The sequence below is a fragment of the Apodemus sylvaticus genome, chromosome 3 (assembly GCF_947179515.1).
Source record: "Apodemus sylvaticus chromosome 3, mApoSyl1.1, whole genome shotgun sequence".
NCBI lineage: Eukaryota > Metazoa > Chordata > Mammalia > Rodentia > Muridae > Apodemus > Apodemus sylvaticus.
The window spans coordinates 133,279,921-133,305,752 of NC_067474.1; the positions used below are offsets into that span (position 1 = coordinate 133,279,921).

Sequence of the window (25,832 nt, forward strand, 5' to 3'; positions counted from 1 at the left end):
TCTGGAAGAGCAGTCAGTGCTCTTTTTATTTTATTTTATTATTATTTTGTTTATTTTTTGGTTTTCGAGACAGGGTTTCTCTGTGTAGTCCTGGCTGTCCTGGAACTCACTCTGTGGACCAGGCTGGCTTCAAACTCAGAAATCCGCCTGCCTCTGCCTCCCAGAGTGCTGGGATTAAAGGCGTGCGCCACCACTGCCTGGCTGTAGTCAGTGCTCTTTACCACTGAGCCATCTCTCCAGTCCTACCCAGCTGGTGCTCTTAACTGTTGAATCATCTCTCTGGTCTCCCCATAGGTAATTTGATTCTAGGTTATGATAGAATTGTCTCTCTAGCTCAGTGGTTTGTTTGTTTGTTTGTTTTTAAGTAAAGCAAACATAGTTATTAAGAAAAAGCCAGGAAGAACTCCTGAGAGTGGGAGGGGCTCCAGGGGAGGAATGCCTACTTATTTGACCCTTACCCCTACACTCCCCCGGGATTTGGAGACAGTGTCTTTCTACATAGCCCTGGCTGTCCCAGAACTCACTACGCGTAGACCAGGCTAGCCCTAAATTATAGAGATCCACCTGCCTCTGCCTTCCAAGTACAGGGGATAAAGACATGCTCCACCAAAAATCTCTTCTTCATTCAAGAAAGTTTCACTTTGGAGTAATTTAGCTACCCAGTGCCAAAGGCCTGGTTAAGTGACAATAAGGACTTGAGGTGCTATTTGGCATGGTGGGGTTCTGGGTTCAATCCTTGGCAGACACAAAAGTCTGGTCTCAAATACGTTCATTGCTGTAATGGAACAATTGCTTTCTGGTTCCCTCAGTGTGTGTGTGTGTGTGTGTGTGTGTGTGTGTGTTTATGTATGTGTGAATGGATTCCTGCATATATATGTATCTACCACTACTTCTGAATGGAATTATTTGTATTATATTAAACTAAACATAAGTTCAAAATGATGTCTCTAGCTGTAATATCCTATGAATAGTGGCAGTGGGCAGTATCTCTCATGTGAGACCCCATATCTCTACATAGAGTATTCATCCCCATTGTTTGACTGATAAAAGCAATCAGCCCTGGCCTCACATACAGGCTGGAGAAGAGAATCAATGAAAGAGCATTCCCTGCCCATGGTGTTGCTTATGTCCAACCCCTAAAAAACCCTCCCTCAAAAAAAAAAAAAAAGATGCAGGAACTTATCTATAGTTAGAACTGAATATATCATCTGGAAATAAGAAAAGGTTGGTATATAATTACCAGTGACTCTCCTCAAGAAGCATCCACTTTTGAGAAAGACTACTTAAAAACCAAGTATCTCCTGAGGACACTAGTCAGGGAGGGGTAATATGACTTAGAGGATGGTGCACGTTCTTCTTAGATAATGAGGTAGATGGTTTAGAGCTTAAGAGTGTGACTTCTCAGGAGGCTGCCATGGTATATGCCTTTAATCCCAGCACTCAGGAGGCAGAGTCAGGTAGATGTCTGAGTTCAAAGCCAGTCTACCGAGTGAGTTCCAGGACAGCAAGGACTACACAGAGAAACCCTGCCTCAGAACCAACCAACCAACCAACCAACCAACCAACAAAAAGAGCATGACCTGTCTTGGCAGAAACAAGAGTTTGATTCCCTGCATCCTTACTGGATGGTTATGAGCTGGTAACTCCAGTTCAAAGGGATCCAGTGTCCTTCTCTGACCTCCATAGGCACCTGTATTCACATGCACCTGTATTCACATGCACCTGTATTCACATGCACCTGTATGCACATGCACCTGTATTTACATGCTTACACTCAAATAGACAGCACACATATACATTGTGATATTTTTTAAAGATGTCAAAAAAGAAGAAGAGGAAGAGAAAGAAGGAGGAGGAGGAAGAGAAAAAGGAGAAGGAGAAGGAGAAAGAGGAGGAGGAGAAGAAGAAGAAGGAGAAGGAGAAGAGTAGTCAGAAAACCAAGAGAGACAGTATGTGTGTGTTCTGTCACCATCAGAAAGTGAGATGTATATGGCAGATCTTTCTTGCTTGACAAATGTTTCTTTCACAACATAATCTTGACCTTTGTCCCACTGAGCTGTGGAGTCATGCCTCCTCTCGGGTTTGGATGAGATTATGACTCACTTACAATTAGAAGAATGTAAACAGTGGCGAGAAGGAGGCTCATCGGGCAAAGCACTTGCTACAGAGGCCTGAGGAACTGAGACGCTCCAGCATCCCTGCAAACTTCTGGACAGATGTGCCTGTTGTTCCAGCACTGAAGAGGTGGGAACAGGCAGAGCCCCAGAGTCCAGCCAGCCTAGCCCACTCAGCAGGCACCAGAGTCAATGAGTGACTCTATCTCAAAAATTAAGATGAAGGGGCTGGAGAGATGGCTCAGCAGTTGAGAGTGTTTACTGTTCTTGCAGAGGACTTGGAGTTGAGGTTCCCAGCACCCACATGGTGCTCATAACCACCTGTAACTCTGGCTCCAGAGGCAGGCATGAATGCGGGGTGTATGCATAAATGCAGGCAGAAGTTCTAAGGAAGATGTGTGATGTCAGCTCTAACCTTCATGTGCACACACACACACATGTGCACACATAAGCATGTGCACACATCCGTGTAGACAGTGTGATACATATCAGAAAGGCAAGGTATCTTCATAGAAGCACTTCACTGTAACCTTGAACTTCTATTTCTACAGTCTGAAACTACCATGCTGTAAGGAAACACACACACACACACACACACACACATACACACACACACACACACACAGAGAGAGAGAGAGAGACAGAGACAGAGACAGAGAGAGAGAGACAGAGACAGAGATAGAGACAGAGAGAGGCAGCAAGAGGGAGAGACAGAGACGAGAAAGAGAGAGAGAGAGAGAGAGAGAGAGAGAGAGAGAGAGCCCCTATAATACTGTTTCACTCCCAGTTGTTCTCTGACAGTGGTCCCATGAGAGGGGCACAGAGTGACCCAGAACCATCCCAGACCTTCCAAACACCTGACACTAGGACATTATAGGACAATTGCTATAGTGAAGCCTGGTGGCACAGACCCAAGACCTTCCTGAGCTGAGGTGAGAGCTAGAGGTCACCCTGGACCATGTCAAGGTAAAGGACCCTGTATCAAAAATTTGAATTTTTTTTAATGCTGGGGGTGTAGCTCAGGGGCAAGGCACTCACACAGCACTCACAATACCTTGTGTTCCATCACCAGCAATATCAAAACACCAAAACCAAAGCAAACAAAGAAACTGAAGAAACAAAACAGTTGCTTGGCTTGGTAGTTCATGCTTATAATCTCAGCATTTAGAGGGTAGAGGCAGGAGGATTGCAGTAAGTTCAAGTCCAGCCTGGTCTATATACAGTTCCAAGCTAGCCAAACAGTGGTTGCTCTGCGTCTAAGTAACTGGTTTCTGAGTTATTTCTTGTCAGTGTTTGCTAGAACATAAAAGACATCTAAAGTCTTAATAATTAGGATAACTTGGTACTGGCACACAAATATGCAGATGGATAGAGCCAAAGGGAAAATAACATCAAAGAGAAATGAGAGAGAGCCAAAGAGATCAATCAATAAGCCAAGATCATCAATAAAGGCAGAAACTTAACGTTCATAAAATGGTCTATTGTGCTGCCCAGGTGTGATGGTTTGTATATGCTTGGCGCAGGGCGTGGCACTATTTGGAGGTGTGGCTTTGTTGGAGTGGGTGTGGCCTTGTTGGAGTAGGTGTGGCCTTGGAGTGGGTGTGGCCTTGTTGGAGTGGGTGTTTCACCATGGGAGTGGGCTTCAAGACTCTCACACTAGCTGCCTGGAAGTGAGTATTCTGCTAGCAGCCTTCAGATGAAGCACTGTGCCTGCACTGTGCCTGGACTGTACCATGCTCTTGTCTTGATGATAATGGACTGAACCTCTGAACCTGTAAGCCAGCCCCAAATAAATGTTGTTCTTATAAGAGTTGCCTTTGTCATGGTGTCTGTTCACAGTAAATCCCTAACTAAGACGCCAGGGCCCAGAGTGCTGCAGCCAGTGAGACTGAGCCAGCTGTCTCATCTCTGCTCTCATCCTCAGGGCCAGCTCACTGCCCTACTGCAGAAGGAGCTGGGGCATCTCTCCCTCACCCGTCCACCCCAGATGAGGGGCAGGGCCAGCTCTCTCACACACATAGCCTTGGGGCTGGCACACCTGCACATTCCTCACCACCACCCCAGGATAGCTCTATTCTGCTGCTCAGGTGAGGTACAGGGCCCAAAGCTGGACATTTTAACAATGGTGTTACAATACCCTGACAAGTCTCTCTTTTAAAAAAAATTATATCACCTAGCAAGATAGAGCCTAAATATGTTGGAAATTTAAATAAATAAAAGTAAATCCAATAAAAGAGCTAGAAGAAAACACTTGTCAGTTCTTTTATGGCTGTAGGCTGGGTGGACCTTTCTAAGTAAAACTCACAAGGCAACTCCGCCTTCAGTGTTTATTTTCTTGGGAAAAAAAGGCAAGAAGTATCCACTTTACATGAGAACACCAAGGCATGCTGATGGATTTAGTTCTACTTCAGAGCATTATTTTCTTATTTTTTTTCTTTGATTTAAAACAGCAAAAGCCCATTGGCTGAGTCCTCTGTTTCCCAAGTGACTCAAGCATTCGTAGTAACACCCAAAGATGGAATTTCATTCTTTGTGAACACACACGAGTGATACATGGTCTGTGAGTGTGTGTGTGAGTGTGTGTGTGTGAGTGTGTGTGTGTGCATGATGTGTATGCAGGCACCCATGATGGTCAGAGAGCCTTGGTGGGGTCCCTTGTAGCTGGAGATGTGGGTACTGGGAACTGAACTGTGGCCCAGAGAAAGGGCTTCAAGAGCTCTGAACCTCTGGGCCATCTCTTCAGTCTGTTATGTGCCTTCTTGGACCTTAAACTGCTTGTAAAAGTACAATGGAATATTTTGGGAAATGTCTGTAAATTTGATTTAACTTTCCATGCACAAAATTTTCCTCCTGGTTGAACTGAGGCGATCCCTTTGGGTGAAATTGTTATGCAAATAATGCAGGGAAAAATGTTGTTGAAATTTTGGGCTGGATTAAGAGACTATCAGGGGGAGAAAGGAATCTTCCCAAATTGGTACCAAGGGGCTGGGGATGTGGCTCAGTATGAGCTCAGCATGGGGTGCGAGCATCTCAGCATCCTCAGCACCTTCAAAGCAAAGCAGATTGACATCGAGGCCTTGCCCGAGCTGGAGTCAGATTAGTTCTCTTCTCTGTAACTAAGACTCCTCTCAGGCAAACCTGCCAGGCTGCAGCAGATCACCCAGGCATCTGTGCAATTCATTTTATGAAAGAAATGGAGCAAGAGACATGGTTTTGCCTCTGGGAGAAGCTACGGCACATCAGCTCTGTAAAGCCAGCACAGAAACTGAATGCTGCTTTCTTCTGCTTCAGGGCTTAAAGGACATGGAATGCTCCCAAGGTCCTTTCCCCCTCTCTCCAAGTGTATAATCACATTCTTATCTTCTTCTAAAGCATGCCCTTGTGTTTCAACTTCTAGAGCATTTTGAAAAGTATTTAAGATATTTATTTGTTATGTACAAACCCAAAGCCTACATTTTTGAATATTCCATCCTTGTATTAACTCTGTGTACAGACTGCCACAACTAATGTGTGTGTGTGTGTGCACTTGTGCACCCAGTACTTCATACATACTATGTAAGTGCTCTATCACAATGCTACATCCCCAATTACACAACTGCTTTGTTGTTGTTGTTTGAGACAGGGTTTCTCTGGCTGTCCTGAAACTCACTTTGTAGACCAGGCTGGCCCTGAACTAGCTTAGATCTGCCTGCCTCTGCCTACCAAGAGCTAGGATTAAAAGCCACCATGAACGGCTCAGAACTTCATTTTGAAAAGCAAGGTAAATGTTGCCCAAATAACTTTATGAAATTCACTTTAAGGTTATAATGAACAACATGTTGACCAGAGGCCTAAGTTCTGTCTTTGCCTGAAAAACCAGCTTTTTTAATAAACCAGCCTTCCTTGTTGATCAGCAAAGAAAGGGGAAAACACAACCTTTTTTTTTTGTTAAATGAGAAGAAAAAGAAAGTGATTTCAAAAAAGCTTTTTTGTTTAGGTTGATTGTTGGTAACAGTGGGGCTTTTCCTTGATCTCAGCAGCATCTGAAGATGTAGCATCACTTGAAAAATGAGTTTTGTTTTTCTTCCAGGAAATAACTGTAGAGAGAGGAAGCTTGCCAGCAAGCATTCCCAGGACATCAGACTGAGGCTGTGTTCTGAGGTTAGAAAGTGTGGTGTGTGTGTGTGTGTGTGTATGTGGTGTGTGTGTGTATATGTGTGCACGTGTGTGGGTGTGTGTTCATTCTTGTCTGAAAAGATAAGGCAGGTGTTTGTGACAAACTGTGATAAGGACTGTAGATTATTTGAATCCATTGTTTTTCCTTATAAGAAAAAGTAGAAAGAAAGCAAGCTTCTAAAAACAAGCCTTTATTTAAAGGAAGCCCTAGTTAATTCGAAAAGGCATTGAATGAAGTCCCTATTATACAAAGTGCTTGACAAAGGCTGTTTGGCTCCGGATCTTTTGAGGTTAGGGGCTGAAGTCAACACTCAGAACAGGCTCTGGTCCTTTACAGCTCAGAACTGATTTACGGTGCTGTGTGTCAAACCTGAGGCTCGTGCCTACAAAGCGCATGTGCTACCTCGGAGCTACATCCTGAGCCTCCGAGTTCTTTGGGACAGAATTTTCATATGTGCACCAGGCTGGCCTCAAACTTTGGCTCCCTTCCTTTGTCGGCCTGAGAGCTGGAATGATATCAGCCCGATATAAAGCATAACATGTTCTTACTGACCTTGGTTGGAATGATGTTTACCTAGGAGCATAAACAGTCGAATGCTCGGACAGCCACAGGTAACACAGCTAACAGGTCTTGAATGCTTACAGTGGTCAGCATGACCTCCTGGCAAGAGGGGAGGCAGTCTGAAGAATCTCATGCTAGGGGGAGGGAAAAGCTAAAGCCATGGTGTAACCCGGAGGAGGACCTTGCCTTCCGCAGACTTTACATTCTTAATATTTTTCCTTTTAATTGGGGCTGGGGAGAGGGTTTCGTGTTTAAGAATACTTGGTGCTCTTGCAGAGGACCCAGGCTTAGTTACCAGAAGTCACAGGGTGGGGAGCTCAAAGCTGTAACTGCGATTCAAAGGGGATCCTATACCCTCTTCTGGCCTCAGCAGGCACCGCATGCACACACATGGTGAAACTGAATATATGTAGGCAAAATATTCGTATACATAAAATCAAAACATAAAATAATTTTGGGTTTCTGGAGAGGTGTCTCAGTGGTTAGGAGCACCGGCTGCTCTTTCAGAAGTTCTGGGCTCAATTCCCAGTATTCACGTGATCATTCGCAGGTATCTGTAACTCCAGATCCAGGGGATTTGACACCTTCTTCTGGCCTCTGAAGACACATGCCTGTGGTACACAGACATATAGGCAAGCAAAACACCAATACAACTAAAATTATGACAGGATTTTAAATATTATATTTAATTCACAATGATGAGGATTAGTGTGTGTGGTGTGGTATGGTGTGGTGTGGTGTGAGTGTGTGTGTGTGTGTGTGTGTGTGTGTGAGAGAGAGAGAGAGAGAGAGAGAGAGAGAGAGAGCGCATGCGCACAAGTGTGCCATGGCACAGAGGATAAACTTTGGGCGTTGTCTTCTCCTTTCACCTTGGTTTCTGGGGTTGGCACTCAGGTCGTCAGGTTTGCAAGGCAAATGTTTTTATGTCCGAGCACCTTATGGGGCCTAAGCCTTCACAGTTCTGACAATCTCCTGGACTGCACTGTAGGGCACACCGGCTCTGAGGTAATGAAAAATCAAGACCATACCTTGACCAGACTGCTAAACTCTACATAGCTCTTTTCACTGTCTAGACCTAACCCTCAGATCAGTGCCCACCACAGGACTCCTTTATCTCTCTTCCCAATGTGGCCTCCTAGGATCAAACTTTTTGCTTCGCCTTTAATCCCCTCACTCAGGAAGCAGAGGCAGGTGGAGCTCTATGAGTTCAAAGTCAACCTTGTCTACACAAAGAGTTCCAGGACAGCCAGGCTACAGAGAAACATCGTGTGTGTGTGTGTGTGTGTGTGTGTGTGTGTGTGTGTGTGTTGGGGGAAGGGGGAAAGAAAGAAAAGGAACAACGACACATGTGCACAAATACACACACACACACACACACACACATACACACACAGAGAAAGCTTTTTGCTATTCTCTCTTTAACTGGAGGGTTAAAGGCTGGTGGGTGTGGCTTGTTTATTGGGAGACCAGAGCTCAAACTTGCACCTTAAAACTCTGGTAACACCTGAAATAGGTGGTGTCTACACTTTGAGGACTCTCAGTTATTGGGGTGCATTTTAGTCTTTTTTTCTCACATGAGGAAACAGTCCTCAGGTGGGTTACAGAGTAAAACTCAGTTTTTGACCCCAGTGGTTGGATTAACAGCTACAAAGTGCAACAGGCCCATTAGACTGTGTTCCCTCCAGAGGAAGCTGGTTAGAAGTCTCTGCCAACACTCCCAGGAAGGCTACTACATTCTGTACAGTGCTCTCTCTCTCTCTCTCTGTCTCTCTCTCTGTCTCTCATACCACATACACACACACACACACACACACACACACACACGCACGCACACACCACCTCCCGCCAATGATTTCAGAAAACCAATCTGTATAAACTCAGAAAACATGGGAGATATATTCTCTTTTGTTTGTTTTGTTTTTTGAGACAGGGTTTCTCTGTTTAGCTCTGGCTGTCCTGAAAGTCACTCTGAAGACCAGGTTGGCCTCGAACTCAGAAATCCACCTGCCTCTGCCTCCCAATTGTTAGTATTCTGTCTAAGCTCCACCCCACACTTACCTGGGCCCCGCCCCATAGACCTGGCCCACTATAAAAGGGGCTACTTGCCCCTCTTCTCTCTCTCTCTTTGCTCTCCCTCTTGGCACTCTCACCTCTCTGCCCCTCTTGGGCTCTCCTCCCCTCCCCCCTCCACATGGTCATGGCCGCCTCCGCTTCTCTATTCTCTACTCTCTCTCTCTCTCTCTCTCTCTCTCTAACTCCCATTCTCTGCCCTGAATAAACTCTATTCTATACCATGCCTCTGTGTGTGTGTGGTCCCTCAGGAGGAAGAGGTGCTTGGGCAGGGACCACACTCCCTTAACCCCATTCTCTCTTTTTAAGCCCCCTTCATTGGTGCATTGGCCCTTCATCAAATGCTGGGATTAAAGGCATGCACCACCCCTGCCAGACTTCTTTTTTATTTGTTTGTTTGTTTTTTAAGATTTATTTATTTTATTTACACGAGTACACTGTAGCTCTCTTCAGACACACCAGAAGAGGGCTTTGGATCCCATTCTAGATGGTTGTGAGCCACCATGTGGTTCTGGGAATTGAACTCAGGATCTCGAGAAGAGTAGTCACTGCTCTTAGCCACTGAGCCATCTCTCCAGTCCCAGGAATTTATTCTTAAAACAACATCAACACCAACAATAGATTCCGCTCTGGTGGGGAGATGGATGCCTCCCATGAAGGCAAAAGGCAGACCAGGAGAGATGGGCTGGCAAGAACTTTTAGGGCATCCTGCCTCTAAGTTACACCAGGTCACTCTGAAAACTTAGAACCCATAGCATCCAATGGCCCATGACACAAGTGACCTATTGTCCTTTTATCTCAAACAAAAGCAAGCCTACTTAGCATGCGAAGCACATTTTGTGAGGGAATACTGCCACCAGGCCCACAGCCACCAGGATCTGTAGCTGGAGTGCATGCATCTGGTTACTCAATCTTACTCCATCTTGATATGCTCTCTTCACAGTGAAAGGCGGTGGCCGGCCCACTGGGGCTCACAGTGGTGGGGCAGGGAGATATAGAACAGTTTGAAGGTAGCACCCCAACTCGACCCTCTCCTTACTGACTTTCTTAGGCATGGTGATGCTTCTGGCCTTTGCTCCTAACCTGCAGCAGAGATCAAAGTGCACACCCTCCTGTGCACAGCTGCAACCTCATACAGCAGGGGCTTCCCACACACTCGGGGAGACCACCTCCTTCCAGGTGTAGGTGGCATGTGCTACTAGAGGATTCCTACCTGTGAGCTGGTCCACTACCCGTGGGTCTCGGGTAGACACCCACTTTCATCCTTTCCTGCACAATTGCAAGAATGCAGCAAACCTTACTATTCCTACTGCACAGCAGACCGGGTGGGAGTGCGGGGTGACATGCTGGCAGCTGTGTCTAGCTGGTTTACCAAAGGTGGCCACTTATATGGGTTCATCCCTCAGGGGTGGAGGTGGCGGTCCCTGTCTGAATGGCTGAATTCTTCTCCTGAATGGCTGCTTCTGCTCCTGATAGGTGCGAGAGGTAACAGAGAGTGGGTAAGGGAGGGGATGCTACAGTTACACTTCCCACTTTAAAGGTTGACGGTGAATCATCATTTAGAATCACCATGGAAACAAGTCTCCAAGTTTATGTGTGAGAGATTATCTAGATTAGGAAGACCCACAGGAACCATGGCAGCATTCCAACAGCCGGGGTCCTGGACCAAATAAAGAGGAGAGAGAATTGTGTACACTCAAACCACAGGCTCAGCTTTCTGACTGGATACAAAGTAGCCAGCCACCTGCTCTTCCTGTTGCCACGCCTTCCCTGCCGGAAGGGACCAGAAGCATCCCCTCCTTCCTTAAATTGCTCTTGTCAGCTGTTTCCTAGCATCAAAACAGGTCATTAATACCCCGTGTGCCATTTAGTTCTTTTTCAATGGCACCTGTGGCCAGGTGGAGCCAGGAACTCTGGATGGAATTGTCTCAGGAACCTGGGTGATGAATCTGATGTGGCAACTCTATGAGATAATTTTACTGGAGTTTCAGGGTGGTGTGACTGGGGACTTCTGAGACTCAGTAAACTCTTCCTCAGTGCTTCCTGGAACAACACTGCCCTGGGCTTTGAGCAAGCAAGAAAGCCTTTGCCTTGAAATGTTTCCCTGGGGGAGGGTCCCTTCAGTTACGGAATGCTTTGATCCCTTAGTGATAATTGGGTTAGAGGTCTTCTTGTTTGCTTTCTTCTTTTAAGATAGGCTCTAACTATTACCTTGGCTGGTTGACCTGGAACTCTCAGAGATCCCCCTGCCTCATCCTCCCATGTGATGATATTAGAGTGTAAGCCGTCATACCTGGCAGGGGCCTCATTTTGACTCAGCTTCAAGCTCAGTCCTCAGTGGGACTTCAGTAATACTGTGAACACTGGGAAATGTGTGGGATGTTGACAACGGCCGATCAGAGCAGGGGGGGAGGGGGAAGGCCAGCCTCCACAGAAAATCCTTCTGACTTCTTAAAGTTGTTCCCACGTTGCAGGAAGTGACTAGAAGCGAAGAAGCTGGCAGCTTCCTCTGGCTTCATTCCCCATTCCAGCGCAGTGGTACAGTAGAAGAGAGGTCCCCGTGAGAAGAATGGGAACAGCAAACAGCAGCAGTTTTGTTTTTATAATAATTTATTATTATTTCCACTTTACATCTCGATCACAGCCTCTCTCCTCTCCTCCCAATCCCACCCTTACAAATCCCTCCCTGTTTTTTTTTTTTTTTTTTTTTTTTTTTTTTTTTTTTTTGTTAAAAACCTAGAGCCAGCTAGCGGAATTTTAGCTGTGGCTTCATCAAACAGATTAACCCTGAGTGTCTACCAGTGCTAGGCTGATGTGTGTGCACTTCCGGGGGAGTATACACACTCACTATTCTATTCAGTTCTTAAAGCCCTTTTAAAAGAACCCTGCCAGCGAGGCAAGGTGGCTCAAACCTGTATCCCCGGCACTTGGTTGATGGAGGCAGAAGAATCAGAAATTCAAAGTCAGCCTTGGCCACTCTGAATTTGAGGCCAGACTGCCTGAGACCCTGCTTCAAACAAACAAACGAGAATCCTTTGAAACAAACAAACAGGAGGCCTAAGGCTCTCAGATTAGAAGTCCCGGCCGCTGAGAGGTGGGGTCAGATCTAAGAGGGAGGGGCCAGTGTTAAGTGGGGTGTGGGCTTCTCATCTTCTGCCTGCTCAGCGTCCCCGCTAAGCTTGGGTAGCACTCAGAGCTTTCCTTGGGAAATATGATCGTGCCTTTCAAAAGAAGCGATTGCTATCTGTCACTCCGAATGGCGGTGAAAAATTGAACACCGCGGCTGGATGTTTAAGTCTTCAGTGTAGAGAGAGTAGTTGGGTCGTAACTGGGAAAGTACTGATCAGGAGCTGGAGGCAGAGTCTGTAGCCCGGGTCTGAACTCCACCAGTTACTGATTAGGGAAGCTTTTAGAAGGTTCTCCTTGGAACCAAGACTCTGAAGGTTAACCGCATACCTCAGATAAGAGCAAAGCCACATGGTTGTGCAGGCCCCGCCTCAGGGTCACAACTTGGTTTATAGTCCAGGGCCTGCCTTATCAAGAATTGCATTCCCAGAGTAACCTCGGTTTCTGGTGCTACCATCCACCTGCCTCTTCCGGTCTCCCACATAACCTCTCTAGTACACCACATCTGGCCCTGAAGTGGAAGGATCTTTCCACCTTTTCTGTGGTGGGGAACACCCTCCTCCCTCCCTTGGCATCCTGACCAGACCCCCTTCCCATCATGCCCACTCCGGTGCTGCAGCCAAGTTCCTGGCTCCTCTCTCAGTCACTCGGGGTCCTCTCTGCCTGGCAGATCCCCAGGGCTCAGGCCCTCTTCACCTTCTCCCCACCTACTCTTGGAATGGCAGAAAAACAAACACCATCTCCTGGTGCACGTTAATCTTCTCTGTCAGTGTGACTGGATTAAAATCCCTCGGGAGAGAATGCGAGGCGAGGAGTGTTTGTGAGGCTGTTTCCAGGGAGGTTGGACTGAGGAGAGGAGACCCACCCAGAGAGCAGTGGTACCATCCTTTGGTGGACTAAGAATTCTGGGGAAACGGAGAAGGCAGGTGCAGCGCTGGATTTCACACTCTGCTACCTGGCTGCGGACTCTGTGACCAGAGCACACCACCACCAACGGCTTTGTGCTTCCCCTGCCGTGCTTTCTCGCCGTGATGGACTGTGTCTCTTTCTTTATACTGTGACCCCAAATTAATTATTCTTCATGTGAGCTGCCTTTGTCAAGCTATTTCAGCCATCTCGATGAGGGGGAAATAGCTAAGACACCAGCACTAGACAGATCACACTGAACCTGTTCTCTCTCCCTTCCCTGGGGTGATAAATTCCCACCCTTCTCTCCTCCAACCTCAGCCTCCCCTTCCCACACTTCCTGCACAACGCTTCCTATTGCTCTGGAAAAAAAAAACAAAAACAAAACAAAACAAAACAAAACAAACCACCAACAAAAAGAACTTCCTGAAGCTTGCACCTAAGCCCTGGTGTATTTACCTATATAGGTCACCTTCCTCTTGTGACTCAGAGGAACTTTCCAAAACCAGTTCTGTGTGTGTACCTGACCCCACCTTTGCAGATGACTCCTTGGGAATAGCCCCACTCTGTGTCATAAAGCCCCTTCCTGTCTCTCCCGGAATATCCTCATCAGCATACAAATATAGTCCACTGCTCTTGGCCTTAAAAGAAAACCACAGCTTTCTTCCATTTTCAGCGCTTCTCCAGTGCCTGCTGTTCCTGTGCTCCTTTATAGCAGAATTCCCTGAAGAAGTAGTCTCTGGGGATCTGTTTGCAGGCACACGCACCCTCTAATCGAGCAGCTCTGGTCAAGGTGCTCCGAGACTCCCGCTCGCTGGCTTCAGAGCATAGTTGACTTATTTGCAGATTTTACAGAGCTAACCCAGCCTTCTCCTTTTAAACTTTGTTCTCTGGCCAGGACGCCTCTGTGACTGCTTTGCCTCTCACCGTGCTGGCCACTCCCTAGTTCCCAGCCTCCTGGCCTGGGTCTCCTCCCCTCCCTGGCCTCCACTCCTGGCACACTCTGTGGCTTTCTCTCTCACCAGCTCTTTGGCTCGCTTGCCCAGACCCATGATCTTTTTCTTCCTGGTTTCCACATTTTGCTGGTTCTCCATCATACATGCTCAGGACTGTTGCATCTGGGCTACTTTATTCTATGCATACTGTACGTGTTTCTAGGATCTTTCTTAGGTATCTACTGTACCCCAAACCAAGGGTCCTAGCAGCGTAGTTCCCCACATCCTGTCCTACTATAGTCTTCCTGCTTTGGCTCTGATCTTTAGGAAGGAATTTTTTTTTTCTTGGTTTTTCGAGAAAGGGTTTCTCTGTGTAGCCCTGGCTGTCCTGGAACTCACTCTGTAGACCAGGCTGGCCTCGAACTCAGAAATCCACCTGCCTCTGCCTCCCAAGTGCTGGGATTACAGGCATGTGCCACCACCACCCGGCTAGGAAGGAATTCTTGATTGCTGTCAAAATCCAATATGCAAATCTTATCGACTCTGCCTGTAATCTGAGCATTTTCTCTATTTCCTCCTGGCTTCTCTGAGGCCACGTTTACTCTTACTTAAATGCTCGCATCAACATTCTATCTGACCTCCCCGCTTCTACCCTGGCTCCCCAGTCCAAAACCGCAACGGATGGGTCACCCTCGGGCGGAGTAGACTCACACACTACTCACACAGTGTCTACTCTGAGACACCGATATTCATTTTTCTCACTTCCCTAGCCACGGTCCATCCAGCAGCATCCTTCCTGTGTTTGAGCAAGGCAGCTGTGCTCTCTGCTGGTTTTTTTCTTCCCCCAGATATTGACATGGTTGTGATCTCAGTTTACCTAGCCCGCCCTCAGGGTTATGGTTTGACTCTGAAGTGTCTCCCCTCAATCTCATATTTTGAATGTTTGCTCCCCAGCTGGTGGTACTGTTTGGGACTGTTCTCAAAACTTTGAGGAGGTGGGGCCTAACTGGTGGGCCACTGGGGAGTATGCTGCCTCTGCCCACTTCCTGTCTTGGTCTCTGCTTGGTGGTCTGCATGCCGTGTGGTAAATCGCCTCTGTGACAAGCTTCGCTGTGGTGAACTGGCTACTCAGCCACACTCTCCCTGCCCTCGTGGACTGAGACCCTCTCAAACCATGAGCCCAGACCAACCTTCCCTCCTTGGAATCTTTTTAGTCAGGTAATGTGGCCGAAAAGTAATTAATAGCTGGGTAGTGGTGGCGCACGCCTTTAATCCCAGCACTTGGGAGGCAGAAGCAGGCAGATTTCTGAGTTTAAGGCCAGCCTGGTCTACAGAGTGAGTTCCAGGACAGCCAGGGCTACACAGAGAAACCCTGTCTCGAAAAAAACAAAAAACAAACAAAAAATAATTAATAAAAAAAATGATTAAATTGTGGGCCAACAAAATGGCTTTTGGGTAAAGGGACCTGGCTGAAGATCTGAGTTTTATCCCCAGAATCTTCATGGTAGAAAGGGGGAGTTGACTCCTGAAAGCCATTCTCCTCTGATTTCTTCAAGCATGCTGTAATGTGTGTGTGTGTGTGTTGCACCTGTATGCACAAATAAAAAAATTACAAATAAAATGTAATAGTTGTTAAATGTTGTAAAATTTTATATCAGAAGTGGGAACACTACTCTGATTAAATCTAACCACGTGGGTTTTAGGCCTTTAGAGCTGGGTTTTGGAAGGAATTTGGAAACATTTGGAGAAGCAGTCTACAGAAGTCCTAAAATGCTATAAGCAGAATTGAATGGGAGATGTTGGTGGGTTTTAGAAGCCAGAATCCTGGCAGGAAAGTGAACAATAAAGGCTGTGCTCATGCAGTTTCAGATGGGAACTGTTGAGATCCAGGAGTTGCCCACAAATCACACAAACACCAATCACAGTCCGACAGGCATGGTTTATTGAATGCATACCTTGAGGCTGATCGATCAGGGTCATGGCTCGGAATTTAGGGGCTGCACCACAACCCCAAGCAACTTTCTCTGTCAGCTTATAAAGGCTCAAACCACCAAACCCACAAAAAGTTCGTACACAGGTGCAGGAAGGGTTTCCCAGTGGTCAGCTCAGGCTCAAGTCATTTTAGACAGGACTTTTCACATTGACCTTTGATTTGATGGGTCCTATGTAAAGCTTTGAGGAATTTCTGAAGATTAACACACCTCATACAGAATACAGTGGGATATGTGATTAACATGATCTTGATCTGAGTCAAGTTATTTTTCTGTGCCAATGACTGGTAGGTATGGAACAAAATGGCTACAGCTACACTAGAGTGGCAGACCTCAACAGGAACAAAACTCTACTGGGTATTTGAGTTAGAGACTTTTCCTGCTATATTCTAGCAAGGGATTTGTCTGTATTTTTCCCGTATTCTGAAAAATTGAGTGAGATTGAATTCACAAGTAATGGACTAATTTGGCAGAGAAAACTAAAACTCCAAGGAGGCCCAGCATTCAAGCTGTAGGTATTGCTGACTGATTTTAGTTAGGTTTATAGTGAGAACTGCCAACAAACAGCAGAAGGCGGAAAGTAAAAGACTTGTAGTTTGACAGAAAGTGAACTTACTGAGCGTTGTGGGTAAGGGAGCCATAGAGAGAACAGCATCATTAAAGAGAAACCGTGGCCAGGCATGGTGGCTACATCTTTAATCCCAGTTGTGGAGCAGAGGCAAGAGGATCTCTGTGAGTTTAAGGCCAACCTGGTGTTCTGCTCTACACAGAAAGTTCCAGAACAGCTAGGGTTATATAAAGAAATCCTGTATCAACTAAAAGAGTGAGAGCAAGAGAAAGAGAGACAGAGACAGAGAGGCAGAGAGAGACAGAGAGACAGAGAGACAGAGACTCACAGAAAGAGGCTGTGGATACACAGGAACAGAGATGCCATGAGTACCTTCGGAATCTGGCAAAGCCCCACCTTTCCTTGCAAAGACAGTACCACCATGTGGTCTACTCCAGTGGGTCCATCTGACAAAGTGTCTTTCCATCTTCATGTCTGTGCCAGGACGGTGCGTGGTCTACACGGAGTGACGGAGAAGCCTGGTCTGCACCTTCAGAATGACTGAGTGGGAGACAGCCACACCAGAGGTGGCAGAAACCCAGACGCCAAGCTCTTTGGGAAATGGAACACTGATGATGTGCAGATAAATGATATTTCTCTAAAGGACTGCATTGCCGTGATGGAGAGGTATGCCAAGTACCTGCCCCACCCACAGTGCGGGACGGTCTGCTGCCAAGCACTTCGGCAAAGCACACTGTCACAGAGCGCCTTCTGACTAACCCCATGATGATCGTCACATCAATGGCAAGAAGCTCCTGGCTGCGGATCGTCAATCGTGCCTTAGAGATTATCCACCTGCTCACTGGTGAGATACCTTCTGCAGGTCCAGGTGAACGCTATCAACAGCGCCCCACCCCCACCCTGGGAAGACTCAACACACATTGGATGGGCTGGGACAGTGAGACAGCAGGTTGCAGATGTGTCCCCCCTGAGCCGAGTGGATCAGGCCATCTGGCTGCTGTGCACAGGTGCTCCTTGGGTTTCCAGAACATCAAGACCATCACCAAATGCCTTGCCTATGAGTTCATCAGTGCTGCCAAGGGCTCCTCCATCTCCTATGCCATCAAGAAGAAAGATAAACTGAACTGTGTGGCCAAGCCTAGCTGTTTGGACACGCAGACACTCTTCTGCAATCTTGGTCCAATGGGGTGTGGCAGCTGCTCAAGCTGGTGGTAGAATTTTGTATCATACATGCATACATGTAGTGCTGATCTATGGAGTCGTATAATCATCCTTAAAGATCCTCTCTAGAGGGGAGCCATGAGGCCTGGCAAGATAACAGGGTTAAAGTCCCTATGAGTTATTTATAAGCCTGTGAAGTGAGTTCCAAGCTGCAGTGGAGACTCTAGGATGTCTGAGATGCCAGGAATGTGGGTGTCTGACAAGGAGAGCTTCAGGAATGAAATAGGTCCAGACCAAGAGAGAGGCCATGTGTGCTGAAAACAGAAAAGACCACAGAGACAGAGCTGTCCAGGTCTGCTGGAGTGCATGTCGTGATGCGCTGCCCTGGATGTTGGTTATGGGGCTACAGGGCTTAAGGTTTGCTTGACTGGCCTTGCTTTGATCTCACTGTTTCTTCTCATAGCAAGATTCCTCCCCTTTTAAGATAGAATGTTGTCTCTGTACCACTGAAGTACATGCTCTTAACCACTGAAGTTTATACCTTTACTTTATGTACAGGAAGGGACTCACCGCTAAAAGAGTATTCTGAGTTTCAGGGGAGACTCCACATAGACTTTTGAATCATGTTGGAAAGGTTAAGATTCTGTGGACACTTGAAGTTGGGCTAAATTTTACATTATAAGATTTTAACACCGTAAACCTTTGGGGGATGGGGTGGGACATTATGGTTTGGGAATGAAATGTCGCTCATAGGCTCATGTTTTGAATGCTTGGTCTCAGCCGCCGATGGTAGCCAGGAGGTCCTCAGAAGTGTGGAAGGTGGAGCTAACCGCAAGAGGCAGGTGTCTAGGTCCTTGAGGACCTAGAGGTGTCATCTCCTACCATTTCCTACTTTGATGTCTGCTTCTGTGTCACCTCAATATGAACAACCTCCACTACTCTCTCACTGCCTCAACCTGAGCAACTGGCACTTTCCTTCTCCTGATAGAAACATCGAAACAGAGAGCCACAATCAGCCCTTCCTCCTTCTAGATGGTTCTGTCCGCGTGCCAGTCACAGCAACAGTAAAGTGCCTAAATTAGTGAGTCCCCTCCTATCCTGAGCTTCTGAAGTCACAGCCACTGCCACAGTCACATGAAGCTCTTTTATTTTATTCTCTGTTTGTTTGTTTGTTTGTTTGTTTGAGACAGGGTTTCTCTGTGTAGCCCTGGCTAAACTGGAACTCACTCTGTAGACCAGGCTGGCCTTGAACTCAGAGATCCACCTGCCTCTGCCTCCCAAGTGCTGGGATTAAAGGTATGAGCCAACGCTGCCCCAATGTAGCACTTTTACTTTAGGAAACAAAAAGAATTTATTCTATTGTACGTGTGCAGTGTTTTGCCTGCATGTTTACCTATGTAATTGCTACATGCCTGGTGCCAGTCCAATGGTGGTCAGAAGACATGACAGATGCCCGGAACTGAAGTTACAGATGCTTTTGAGTTACCACACGAATGCTGGGAATTAATCCCAGGCCCTCTGCAAGAACAACACGTGCTCTTGGAGAGCCACTGAGCCATCTCTCCCACTCTGTTTTACTTGTAGCGATCACCATTTTCTGAAAGAGTCTTGTTTCTCGGCTGGGCTATTGTCCGTCACTGATATGAGAGACCGCCGTCCGGTCGACAATGTGCACAGAGCTCACCGCACGGCTGCGAGGCTGCCAGGGAAAGGTCGCACTGCAGCAGAGCTCCTGCCCAAAGTGCCAGTGGCTTGCTGTGTAGTTTGCTTATTGGATAGTGTGCATTCAGGAAATATTCTTGGAATAAAGGACTGATGGGCGTGTGGACCATTTGTTTATTTCCCTTGCCAGGGATTCACGTTCGTTCTTTCCTCAGAGCCTCATTTTCTTCACCTGGCCAGGGGATTATTAGCATCTCCCTCATGGGATGGTTATGAGACCCAAATGAACTAGTCCTTTCAAAAGCTGGTGCAGGGCTGGGTGTGGTGGTGGCACATACCTTTAACCCTAGCACTCTGGAGGCAGGGGCAGTGAGTTTGAGGACAGCCTGGTCTATATAGTGAGTTCTAGGCCATTCAGGGCTACATAGTGAGACTCTTATCTAAATAAAATAAGTAAGCATATGAGGTTCACATATTATTACATTTATACAAAATATCCAGAAAAGGAAAATTAACAGACGGAATGAACAGAGGCAAAGGAAGAATGCTGGGTACAATGCAGAGTGGGAAGGGGCCCAGTGATGAGGTCAGAGTTAATGTGGCATGGGGCTATTCAGGAACCAGGGGCAGGGGACAAGATGAGGGGGCAAGGGTAGAGGGTGTCCTTTGGTATGAGAAAAGTACCATGACTACAGTAAGAGCCACACAGTAATGTAATCTCAAATGCTTCAAAATGGCTAACAGGATGGGTTTTAGGTCTTGAGAATAGGGTTATATTACAGAAATATCTCCATTTAAAAACAAGCACAGTGCCTGGGACATGGTAGATGTTACTAGATTAGTTGTTGGTGAATGATTTCTTAGCTTCAAAAATAAAATAAAACCCACTTTTCCTGGTACCTCGTCGTCCCACCGGTAATAACATCCATTTCCCTCTCATCTGTTTCTCCTCCCAGGCTCTGCCCCAGGCTCCACCCCAGGCTTTCTGAGTTGTCTCCCCATTTTCATAGGATCCCCACTTTTCCTCCATCTGTACCTCAATCCCCACCAGGTCTGCATCTTCCACCTCACCAGTCATCCCTCCCAGGCTCTTTACCTGTCAATTATTAATGTACTTTATTTACTTATATCAATTATTAATTTATTGTCAACTCATTAATTTATTTCAGACATATTCATTGTCACCATTATAGATGTCTGGGATATGATGTGATAACAAGATAGATATAGACATCACATAATGGCTCCCAGCTCATAGCTCACCCGGGGTTCCAAAACAAAAAACAAAAACACCCCACAGCAGTGGACTGTAGAGGCAAAAGCCAAGGTGAAGAGAGGAGAGGGGAGTGCGGGAGAAAGTTCTGTTTTAAAAGCTCCCAAGTTGGGACCCTAGAAGTGAGGAGCCTAGGAGAAATACACTTTGGAGGTGTGTGTATGTGGGGGGGGGGGGGCTAGAGATAGATATGTGCAGGAATTGGAAGTGTTGTTGGAAAGTTGGGGTCACATTGTGCAGAGCCCAGGAAGAGGAGGCAATGCAGGGTCTGGGAAAGAAAGGAGGTGAGCCAAGGTAGAGTGGCAAGGGGCTCTTACTGGTGATGTGGGACTTCATCCTTAGAGTCTCAGGCCTTGTATACCAACTTCCAGCCTGCAGACAGTCCCACCACGCTCCTGCTGAAACAAAGCAAAACAAAATAAGAACTCTCCGGACAAACTGTGACTGCACCTGCCTTTAACTCCAACACTTGGGAAACAGAAAGAGAAAGATATCTTTCCAGGACAACTAGGACTACATAGACAGATCCTGTTTCAAAATAAAATTAAATACACACTTAGCCTAAACAAAACAGCACAAACCTCATCAGACCAAGAAATCTCAGAAAGGAACCAACTGAGTGACCCATTACAGAGTTAGCCCCAAAGGGCTTGCCTTGGTACAGGCTGCCACACTCCCTACCAGCATCCCCAGCAAGGCTAGGTAGCAGTTGTGGGAAGGGGCTCTTACTGGTGATGTGGGACTTCATCCTTAGAGTCTCAGGCCTTGTATACCAACTTCCAGCCTGCAGACAGTCCCACCACGCTCCTGCTGGAGCGCAGGAGTGAGTGATCTAAAAAGCCACAGGACTTTATTTTTTTATTTATTTTATTTTATTTTATTTTGCCACAGGACTTTATAATGGAGATTAAAACAGGCAATCATTTTAAGGCACTGAACCCACACTGGCTACAGGCAAGAGGAAAGAGATATTGCTCACAACTGGGAAAGGTTTTGGGACGGGCTGATTGCGTGGAGAAGCAACTGTTGCTTCAGGTAAAGGCTGCAGGCAATGCCTACCACTCAATGTCTTAACACTTACTCAAGAAGATAACACAGATTCTCACAGGCCTGCCGCCTGTAAGTTATTAACCCTTCCCGCCCCTGCTCTCTTTCCTTCCAGCCGCAGCCCTTTGTCAGTAAATTGAGGGCATCTCAGAACTTTTCCTTAATCATCTACTTAGCAACACCTCTGGGCAGCTCTCTCTCGACCAGGCTGGTCCTGTGGATCCTGGAGCACCCACACACCGGTAATCCTTTCTCCCTGTGTCATCTGTTGATCTTGTCCAGCCTTGGGTACTGTGCTGGGTACTGAGAGTCCAGAGAGCCTCTGATGCTGTCTTCTACCTGGGGAGAACATCCAGGTAGCTAGGAGGCAGGCTGGGTGGGAATGAACCCAAGACCCTGACAAACACTGCACCAAGGGTGTCCCAGGCTCTGCTAAGGGCCTGGCAAGTGGTGACAAGGGGACAGGAGATCTGGATGAAGGTTTGAACCCCCTGAATACACACACACACACACACACACACACACACACACACTGTGTGCTAGCACTTTTCAAGGGAGCTTGGAGCACGCGCGCTTCCCTCAGGCTCTGCCTGGGAAGATTGCTCATTACTCTCTCCCCTGATGGCACCATCTGGCGTGTTGCCTTTGCAGGTCTGTAAAACTCCCAGCTTCAACTTTGAACTTTGTACTGGCACTGGAAATCCATTTGTTTATCAGGGCCGGTAGCAGTGCCTGCTGAGATCGGTTCCTCGGGACAGGCTGGGTCCCTTCTGCATTCCAGTTGTACTAATCTGTAGCAGTGGGGGAGGGAAGCAAGCCTGCTCCCCCTCAACCCTTGGTGAGATGTGAGATGAGTTCTCCCTGCTGAGGTTGCTGCAAACCCTGGCCGGTGCTCCGCCTTCTCTTCACCTGCACTTCCGCCCCGCCCACTCCACCACTGTTCCAGGTGAGTCAAGCTTCTGCTCTGGCCGGCCCACCTGTCCAGGTTCAGCAGTCACAGCCGGAAGCCACCTCCACGGACTGTGCACAGTGTCTGAAGGTGGGAGCGGAGAGGGGACATTGGGGTCGCGGGAGAGGGTACTCAGGTCTCTTCTGATCCATAAGGGCTCCTGCATGCAGCAGAGAATCTAGATCCAGTTGAGTGTGCATATCTGCAGATCTGAGGAGTGTGTATTATTGTGTTGTGGGTTGTGAAATGACAGTTGGAGGGGGATGGGCAGACAAGTGTGGGCTGTGAGTTCTGAGGCATTTAGAATGTGACTTTGTGTATATCTTTGGGAAGAATTTACTGAGCAGGGAAGGGGAGGAAGGGGACAGGTGTAAAACCTTTGAAAGGTCTAAATGAACTCATTGTAGTATAACAAACTCTTGTCCTTTGAATACTGTGTGCCTAGAGAGAGGTCCCCAGAAGGCAACCAAAGGTTGCTTGGAAATGAATGAGTTAACTAGGCATGCTCCGTTTCTGAGGATTCCCTTCCCCCATACAATCGCCTCTCTCCCCCACACCCCTGAATTCACTTTACAAGCCTGGTGCACTGAGCCCAGAAACCCAGCTTCCCAGGCCCCAATCACAGGCTTACACCAGCATACCCAACCCTCTGCCTCAGGGAAGTGTGTGGCTGGTAATGGCCAGTTCTGACTGGATGCTGATGAGGCAGAGATCACCTGTGGACCCTGGCGCAACCTTGCCAGCTGGGCTGGTCTGATTTGAATGAAAACGGATTTGAATGAGAGTTGAGGAGTGACTGAGCCTGGTTTCAGGGTCTCATGCTGGTTTTGAGACCCCCTCAACTAAGAAGAGGACATGTCGGGGAGCTGTAGTCATAGGCTCTGAGTTTAGATGCCTGTTAGGAGATCAAAGCTGGGGACAGTAACTAGAGGGACAAAGAGTAGGTAGCTTGGACACAGCTGTGACAGAAGGTAGGGAGAAGGGCTGAATCACCAGAGCAGGAAGTGGTGCATCTTGAGTAAGGGCATCCTTTGGGTACCACACTGAGGACTGTGGCTGAAAAGGCCTCTAAGCTGGTTTTTTCAGTCCCTTACCTGGCTACTCTGCCCAGGGATGATGTCTCTGACTCGTGCCACCCTCCAGCAGACACTGCCCAGCCCCAGCTGTTCCCTCTCCCTTCCCTTGATGTGCCTCAGGTTTGTGTGCCTCTCTCCATGCACAGTTCCCCTTCTTCAGAGGCTTCCAAGCCTAATCGTACACACGTGCTCTTCTCCGGCTCAGATGCCCTCCCCCAGGGTTTCTCGGCCCTGAATGCCGTGACCCTCGTCAGGGCCTTTTCATACTCAGTTGGCCCTCTGAGATGGTTCCACTGGAAGACCTGAGGTATGTAGTAGGAGAGGCTCCTGATGAAGGAACAGAGAGGCAGGGCTGCTCTGGCTCTCTGGGGACAATCTTCCGTTCTTGTGTTCCTCTGTTCCGTTCTTGCAGTCTGCACCAGAGCTGGGTAGCTCCACACAATTGCTATTGAATGGTCTCTGCCCTGACTATTATCAGCTTGCCCAAGAGCATGCCAGACTGCAATCTGGTGTTAGAGACCTGAGTTCGAATTCTGGGACCTCAGGCGTCCATCAGTGAGGCAGGAATAGTAGTTACATTTGTGTTATGGATTTTGTGAGCATAATGCTGGTACCTAAATCTTAAGGTGTGGTTGTTAAGAACATGAGAAATCCCGTTTGTTCGCCTGTTCTAGAGCTGAAATCCACAGACAACAGCTTTGGGTCTATCCGTGGACCAGTGATGTGGGCAGTGGTGCTGTCCTCTGGCGTTTATAGTACTCTAACACGGCTGCTAGACTAGCGTGGAAGGTGCGATCTCTACATAACCCTACACCTCTATTTTTCAGGGCTTGTGCCCCGGGGCTGCCTGGAGCCTGGGGTGTCTCTGGAGCCAGGACTTTTTCTGGCAGAGGCCAAGGCTCACCGCTGTCAGACCTATCCATGACTGAAACAAACACAAGTGAGTGATAGAGAGGTGTGGGGGGTTGAGGACAGATTGGGCCCCTAATCTACTGAGATTGAGGAAGGGCTCTCTCTGCCCACACTCTCCGTCCCCCCCCTTCCCCTTCCGCCGCCCCCAGGAGTCCCAAGTTACAAGTTGACTGCTTGTAACTCCATCTCTTTCTCTGCAGCCGGGTTCCCAGGGGCCACCAATGCATCAACCCCCACCCCTGAACTGGCCACCGGGGACCGGACATGGCCTGTGATGGTAGGGGTTGTGCTGGGGGCAGTGATCCTCTCCATTCTCATCGCACTCGCTGCCAAGTGCCACCTCTGCCGCCAATACCAGGCCAGCTACCGGCATCGCCCGCTGTCCGGAGCAGGGGGTGGGAACCATCCACAGGTGGGAGAAGATGACGACGATGATGGCTTCATCGAGGACAATTACATTCAGCCTGGGGCTGGTGAGATGGAGACGACGGGAAGCCGGGACCACTTCTCCCTCTGAGCCCCATCTTTGGACACTTCTTTCCATGCCTGGCAGTGTAAAGACAGGGACACCTCAAGTCTCAGGGTCAGAATTCGCTAGTACCTAAAGCTTGACCAGAAGCCTGTTTTCTGACACTGGTCGCCAAAGTGACAATTCTGTTTCTCATTAACTCTCCGTGGTGGCTCCCCGCTGTCCCAGGATACAGCCTGACAGTGCATGAACGAGTGTGGGAAGAGGCCCCTGTGAGCAGGCCTCTTTCTTGATTTCTTTTTTGGTCCCACTTTCCTGCTTTACGCCCTCCTTGGGCTGCCTTGCCCCCCCCTCGTGAAGGCAGCCTTGACCAAGTCACAAGTGGGCCATTATTTCACACAGGCCCCAGCAGGAGAAGACCGTGCCAAACTTCTTACTGAAATTTTTTTCTTATCAATAAAGTATATGACTTAGATATATCATGTTTTTCACAGCAGTTAATAAATCTATTTTCATTTTGGACTAGCATAAGAAGTCGTTCCTTTTACATTTCTCTGAACCTAGTAAATGCTTTGCTCATAGCTGGAAAATACCACCCAGGCCTTCTCTCCTCCAGGTTACCTTCCACGAGCATGTCTCTGGTTGCAGCTCATTTTATTAAAATGGCTCAGAAGGTAAAGGGGCTTGCTGCCAAGTCTGGCCCCCCGAGTTTTATCCCCAGGATCCACATGTGAAAGGAGAGAACTGACTCCCAAAGCTGTCATAGGACTCCTTCCTTCCTTCCTTCCTTCCTTCCTTCCTTCCTTCCTTCCTTCCTTCCTTTCCTTCCTTTCCTTCCTTTCCTTCAAAAAAAGAT

General features: G+C 47.7%; 1 protein-coding gene and 1 pseudogene across 1 annotated transcript; both read left to right on the top strand.

The window, feature by feature from the left end:
* The window catches only part of LOC127681177 (40S ribosomal protein S5-like), a 26,927-nt pseudogene extending 7,525 nt beyond the window's left edge, over positions 1–19,402 (top strand).
* A 3,147-nt stretch (positions 19,403–22,549) lies between these two features.
* On the top strand, positions 22,550–25,442 carry C3H1orf210 (chromosome 3 C1orf210 homolog). The gene is made up of 3 exons (XM_052175637.1): positions 22,550–22,609; positions 24,423–24,535; positions 24,708–25,442. Exons 2-3 carry the CDS (start codon positions 24,517–24,519, stop codon positions 25,022–25,024), a joined length of 336 nt encoding a protein of 111 aa, XP_052031597.1. The 5' UTR covers positions 22,550–22,609; positions 24,423–24,516; the 3' UTR covers positions 25,025–25,442.
* Positions 25,443–25,832: the final 390 nt, after the last annotated feature.